Raw genomic sequence first — 6,254 nt, 5'->3', positions numbered from 1 at the left:
ACTCTCGTGTCTTTCTCTCGTCTCTCTCTCTCGAAACAACTGCTGGCCAACTCCTCTGCTTACCAACTCACTCACTTTTCGAAAGTCCTGCCGCCACCCGTATCACTCCGTGGCGGTGACGTCAGCCTTGGCACGCCACCCAATCAGTGGCCTCCACCGAATCACGGGCCTGTGGTGTCGTCATAGCACATGGCACTCGAGGTGGAAAGGCCTGTCGGAGGTGTAAATGGCGGCGGCCATGCGGCGGTGTCCTGGCCTGGTTTCCTTTTGCCGGTTCTCTTTCACAGTCATGTCAGGGAGGGGCGTTATTTAGTGTTGTGCTAAGGACTTGTCGGAATGTCTATGTTGGTCTGCAGTGCAAAGGGACAAAGGTTTGGCTGACCAGGTGAGACATACAAGGGCGCTACTCTTTAATCCCTAACTCTACTTAACACACGAACCTCCTAGTAGGTTCACAAGTATACATCTTAACCCGACAAACGCCAACACATACTAACTTAAAGGTACATAGTGGGTTCTAGCTATCGCGACATCTCGAAGCATATTACCTATTCAGATCTAGATGCTCTACATATTACTACCCCACCAGACATAACAGTACTTCCTGCCCCTTACATAAGTACATAACAGTACTTATGAGTACTTAATACCCCTTTTTGTCAACCTTGAGTACTTCCTACCCCTTTTTGTCAACCTTGAGTACTTAATACCCCTTTTTGTCAACCTTGAGTACTTCCTACCCCTTTTTGTCAACCTTGAGTACTTCCTACCCCTTTTTGTCAACCTTGAGTACTTCCTACTCCGTTTTGTCAACCATGAGTACTTAATACCCCTTTTTGTCAACCTTGAGTACTTCCTACCCCTTTTTGTCAACCTTGAGTACTTCCTACCCCTTTTTGTCAACCTTGAGTACTTCCTACCCCTTTTTGTCAACCTTGAGTACTTCCTACCCCTTTTTGTCAGCCTTGAGTACTTCCTCCCCTTTTTGTCAACCTTGAGTACTTCCTACCCCTTTTTGTCAACCGTGCGTACCCCCTATCCCTTTTTGTCAACCTTGAGTACTTCCTCCCCTTTTTGTCAACCTTGAGTACTTCCTACCCCTTTTTGTCAACCTTGAGTATCCCCTATCCCTTTTTGTCAACCTTGATTACTTCCTACCACTTTTTGTTTTGCACACCTGTTATCCTTCCACCCTCTCAGTCATTCAGTTCCACTTTAATCCCTGTCAGTTTATTAACCCGCTGCCACCAGTCATTTAGCCCCTCCATGACCCAAGATTTTTGCACATAAAAAGAAGAAGTTACAGCATCCTTAATATGATTGAACCCCCACCTCTCCCCAGTGGCTAACCAGCCACCGAGAGTTAGGACATCTTTTCCGCGTGCAGTGGCGTTGTACTGTTGGCCGGGACGTGGTGAGGCACTTTGAAGGATCCAATGTTTGGGTGAGGTCTGCGCTTTTACAAAGCACTGTTCGATGCATAAGACCCTGCCCACACATACTGTCACACTGAAAAGAATGTTGGAAAATAATTATAAAGATACAACACATCAATCACTTCATGGGACAGAAAACCAATATTGTGATACACAAAATAATTTGTTAAAATTACACTTTGTCTTTCCCTTTTTCAACATTCTAAACTACCTTTAAGTGATGCATAGCATTCACTCTTGAAGGTTAATTTGCACTACTTTCTCTATGATATCATAGGTCACGTGGTACGGGCGCCATCTTGGAAAAAAAACGAACAACTTTGCACCTCTATCTCAAAAACCACTCCATGGGAAAAAAACGAAAGGTGGCTCATTGTAAAGTACTCCCCATGGGGAATAACATATATTAATGATGATGTCATCGGTGCCTTCATTATGACGTCATAAATCGACAAGTATTGAACACGATCCGATCAGTATGAAATTTCTTGAGCGTGATCTGGGGATAAATTGGTCGAGAGAAAAAAGTTTGATGACATCATCGGTCACGTGGTTTGGCAGACATATTTATACGACGTAGCCCGCAGGGCATTGCTGTCTGGAACAGCGTTAGTCTGTCTGTCCGGTGTATGTATGTATGTCCCTCACAACCGTCCACCAATCAGAGCTGAGGATCTGGTCACATGACAGGGGGACAGTAGATCCTTTACTCAGCAGATCCAAGCCAGTTATGCCGTTGTTAGACTATCGGTCTTGTTTTGTGTTGCACCATTCGCCCTTCCAATGTTCTGTCTCACCCCACCCCAACATTCCTCCGCTCCCAATAATGCATGCATCCAGCATGCTTCGCCTCGCCCATTCTTCCTCGACAAGGTTCTCTTGTCGTGTCCCTCTACCCCATTGGTGTTTCCCGGCTTTTCATTATGTTTTACCTGTTCTATTCTATGGTCCAGCGATTCCGTACAAGCCTTGATTATGGAAACAAAATCTAAAACAAATACTAAATCGTCACCTTGTATTATGTAGTTGTCAACCAAAGATATTACTGCATTTTGAGTTGAACCTACTTTTAATTAAAGGCCCTTTTTAAGATCTAAACTTTGCACGAAACTACACAAGCATTCCCAATATAATGAGTGCAAGTTCATGTCATTGAATGAAATCATACCTGCAATGCCCAAATTTATGTCCGTTTTCTTACTTGTGTTCATTTTACTCCAGATAGGAAAAACAAGGTAACGTAGCGGTTGCCGCTGAGCATACACAATCGCCTTACACCTGCCGAAGACGCAACCAGGGAGCGATCACTGTACCGGGCTCGCCCAGGCCGCCCGGACACGCCCAGACGCGCCTTTCCCGGGCATGCCCGGACTCGCCTTTCCCGGGCTCGCCCAGGCCGCCCGGGCACGCCCAGTCTGGCCTTTCCCGGGCATGTCCAGACTCGCCTTTCCCAGGCTCGCCCAGGCCGCCCGGGGACGCCCAGTCTCGCCTTTCCCGGGCATGCCCAGACTCGCCCAGGCCGCCCGGGCACGCCCGGTCTCGCCTTTCCCGGGCATGTCCAGACTCGCCTTTCCCGGGCTCGCCCGGGCACGCCCAGTCTCGCCTTTCCCGGGCAAACGCTCCGGCATGACGTGTTGGAATGCATATATATATTGCTGCCCGATAAACGGGCTTTTCAGAGTACCCGAGTTTTGATTTTGCTCAATAAAGAAACTCGGACGAATTCCCGTCTTTTGTTGCGTCAATCCTTTCGACTCGCGTAGGAGCACAGCTCCTTCAGTAACACTAATATACTTACAAAAAGGCAATATGACCTATCAAGCTTGCATTGCCTGTCCAAGTATTACAAATGATCAATTGTACAGCCTGACAGAATTATGTGCTCCACCGAGTGCTATTCTAGTTCTAACAAGTCTTCAAACGTATATGAGCATAACTCAATCACCACATTTCTTGAAGCCACTGGCACTATAAAATAGATTGTGGCAACAACAAAACAAAACAAAACAATAATAAGGTGACACTATATTTCCAGTTATCAAGTATCTGTAAATTGTTTTGTTTTAATGTCCACAAGGCTCATCACTAACCCGTGACCAGGCGAGGGCCACCCATTGCGGAGGGCAATCTTGGGCACTGCAAGCTTCTTTTGATGGTGGTGGAGAACCATGACAGAGTGAGTTGTCCAATATGACTGCTGTACCTCCACTCGGTGCTCGTATACACACCACGTTGCGTGAGCGGTTGCCTCCTCCACAGGAGCGGCTACATTTGCTCCACTCTCTGGGATGCCAACTGCAGGGAACAATTAACAAACGAATTGACAGGGTTTCAGCTTCTGACATGAATATTCTCCGTAGAGATATATATATATATATACAGTGCATTCAGAAATTATTCAGACCCCTTCACTTTTTTCACATTTTGTTATGTTGCAGCCTTATGCTGAAATCGTTTAAATTCTTTTTTTTCCCTCATCAATCTACACTCAATACCCCATAATGACAAAGAGAAAACAGGATTTTAGGAAAGTTTTGCAAATTTATTAAAAAGAAAAAACGGAAATATCACATATCCAACGTCTGGCCACTCCGCCATAAAGCCCAGATCGGTGGAGTGTTGCAGTGATGGTTGTCCTTCTGGAAGTTTCTCCCATCTCCACACAGGATCTCTGGAGCTCAGCCAGAGTGACCATCGGGCTCTTGGTCACCTCTATTACCAAGGCCCTTCTCCCCCGATTGCTCAGTTTGGCCAGGCAGCCAGCTCTAGGAAGAGTCCTGGTTGTTCCAAACCTCTTCCATTTAAGAATTATGGAGGCCACTGTGCTCTTGGGAACCTTCAATGCAGCAGAATTTTTTTGTAGGCTTCCCCAGATCTGTTCCTCGACACAATCTTGTCTCTGAGCTCTGCAGGCAGTTCCTTCGACCTCATGGCTTGGTTTTTGCTCTGATATGCATTGTCAGCGGTGAGACCTTATATAGACAGGTTTGTGCCTTTCAAATCATGTCCAATCAATTTAATTTACCACAGGTGGACTCCAATCAAGGTGCAGAAACATCTCAAGGATGATCAAGGGAAATGGGAGGCACCTGGGCTATTTTTCAGGTGTCATGGCAAAGGGTCTGAATACTTATGAAAAGCTATATATAACATGATATTTAAAATATTTATGGACGAGTTATGACTAAACTCGGTGAATGAGTTGGTTTGGTGACAAGAACAAGCCGATTAGATTTTGGTTCATGTCCGAATCCAGATCCGGTCTATCAATGTAATACAAAACGTAAACTGCTCAGCCTGGCGGAGGTATGTTTCCGATTGTATTTCCCTACTTAAAAAAAGATCTCAAATAAAGTTTACTTGTTTGATGTCAATGATTTGATTTGATTGATTTGTCAATGTGATATTTCAGTTTTTTATTTTTAATAAATTTGCAAAACTTTCTAAAATCCTGTTTTCTCTTTGTCATTATGGGGTCCCCTCCTCCCCCCACCTTCCCCCCTAGCCCCCCCTACCGCCCCCCCATTACAATGTGTTTTTATTTGTTTTTCAACTTTGCTCTTGGTATATCTAATTTAGGGGATGGGAACGCAGAAGGGAAATATACCTTAATGTGGTAAAACAGTGTACAAACTATCAAAACTCACACTGCTGGGCAGGGTTGTGCGCTGCAGGCCTGGCTCTTGTTTGGTGGTCTCTTTTGAGCTTGGCACTGCTCACTCCGTGCTACCATCAAGTGTGGAAGTCTGCGGCACGTTGCCACACGCTTTCGCTCTCCTTCGGAGGTGGGAAGACGTAACACAGAATTTGGTTTGCTCGTATCTCCAACAGATATACTACAACCATCAAAACAATCAATGATGAAGCAAGATACAATTTCAAATTGGAAATGTTAAGAGAAAGGGCAAGAAACAAATAAACAAAAATACAAATAGAATACAAATACATATTTATTTATTTTTCAGTATAGAACCGATCACCACATACATTGAAGATACCATGTTAAGAGGTATGTACACGCACAAATGTTGAACAGCAATGACGGTCTAATCGATACACACTCTACCTGGAAACTACCTGCTTCATAAAACTACCTGGAATTCAAGAATGTTAAATAATTCCAAAATTAAAACAGTTTGGGGTTAGTAAAGCAGAATAATCTCGTTTCAAAACTAGAAAGCATCTGAAAATGCAAAGACCGTCCATGTCCACTTTGTATTGGGACTTCTTCTTCTTTATTCTATAAATATAACGGAAACAGCTTAAAATCCAAAAACTTTACGATTTTAGGCGACCTTGACCTTTTGACCTCAAAAGTAAGTAGGCTTCATTGACCCAATATACACATATATCTTATATATATATATATATGTATATATATATATATATACCCCACTCAAATATAAAGTCAATCAGATGTAAATTGATGATTTTGTGACATTGACCTTTGACCTCAAAACAATCGGCTTCTACCATTTTTTTGGTGAACCAATTCAGCGACCCAATATGTAAACGCTGTTCAAATTTCAAGTCATTCAGATGAAAATTTACAATTTTATGTGACTTTGACCCTTGACTTTTTTGATTTAAAAACAATCTAGCTTCGTGCTTTTGGTTGGTGACCCATATCAGTGACCCAATATGTAAGTTCTTAAAATCCCAGCTGAATCGGATGAAAGTTGATGACATTATGCAACCGTGACCTTTGACCTTTTGATCTAAAAAAAAAAACGATTGGCTTCCAGATTTTAAATGGCGAACCAATTCAGTGACCTGATATGCAAATTGTTAAAATTTCTGGTCAATTGGATGAAAATT

The 6,254-nt window shown here is 43.5% G+C and overlaps 1 protein-coding gene across 1 annotated transcript in view; it reads right to left on the bottom strand.

Annotated features, from left to right (window-relative positions):
* LOC137412665 (A disintegrin and metalloproteinase with thrombospondin motifs 6) overlaps nucleotides 1-6,254 on the bottom strand; it is a 122,626-nt gene that overhangs the window by 7,984 nt on the left and 108,388 nt on the right. Inside the window, exons 20-22 of the mRNA XM_068097954.2 lie at nucleotides 5,084-5,213; nucleotides 3,527-3,731; nucleotides 1,333-1,509 (exon numbers count right to left, since the gene is read on the bottom strand). Of these exons, the coding sequence (XP_067954055.2) occupies nucleotides 1,333-1,509; nucleotides 3,527-3,731; nucleotides 5,084-5,213 (512 nt within the window). The remainder of the gene's footprint in view (nucleotides 1-1,332; nucleotides 1,510-3,526; nucleotides 3,732-5,083; nucleotides 5,214-6,254) is intronic.

Source organism: Myxine glutinosa, chromosome 1 (genome assembly GCF_964187855.1).
Source record: "Myxine glutinosa chromosome 1, kmMyxGlut1.1, whole genome shotgun sequence".
NCBI classification, from domain to species: Eukaryota; Metazoa; Chordata; class Myxini; order Myxiniformes; family Myxinidae; genus Myxine; species Myxine glutinosa.
The sequence above is the reverse complement of the archived record's forward strand: the minus strand, read 5'-3'. Positions and strand labels throughout refer to the sequence as shown.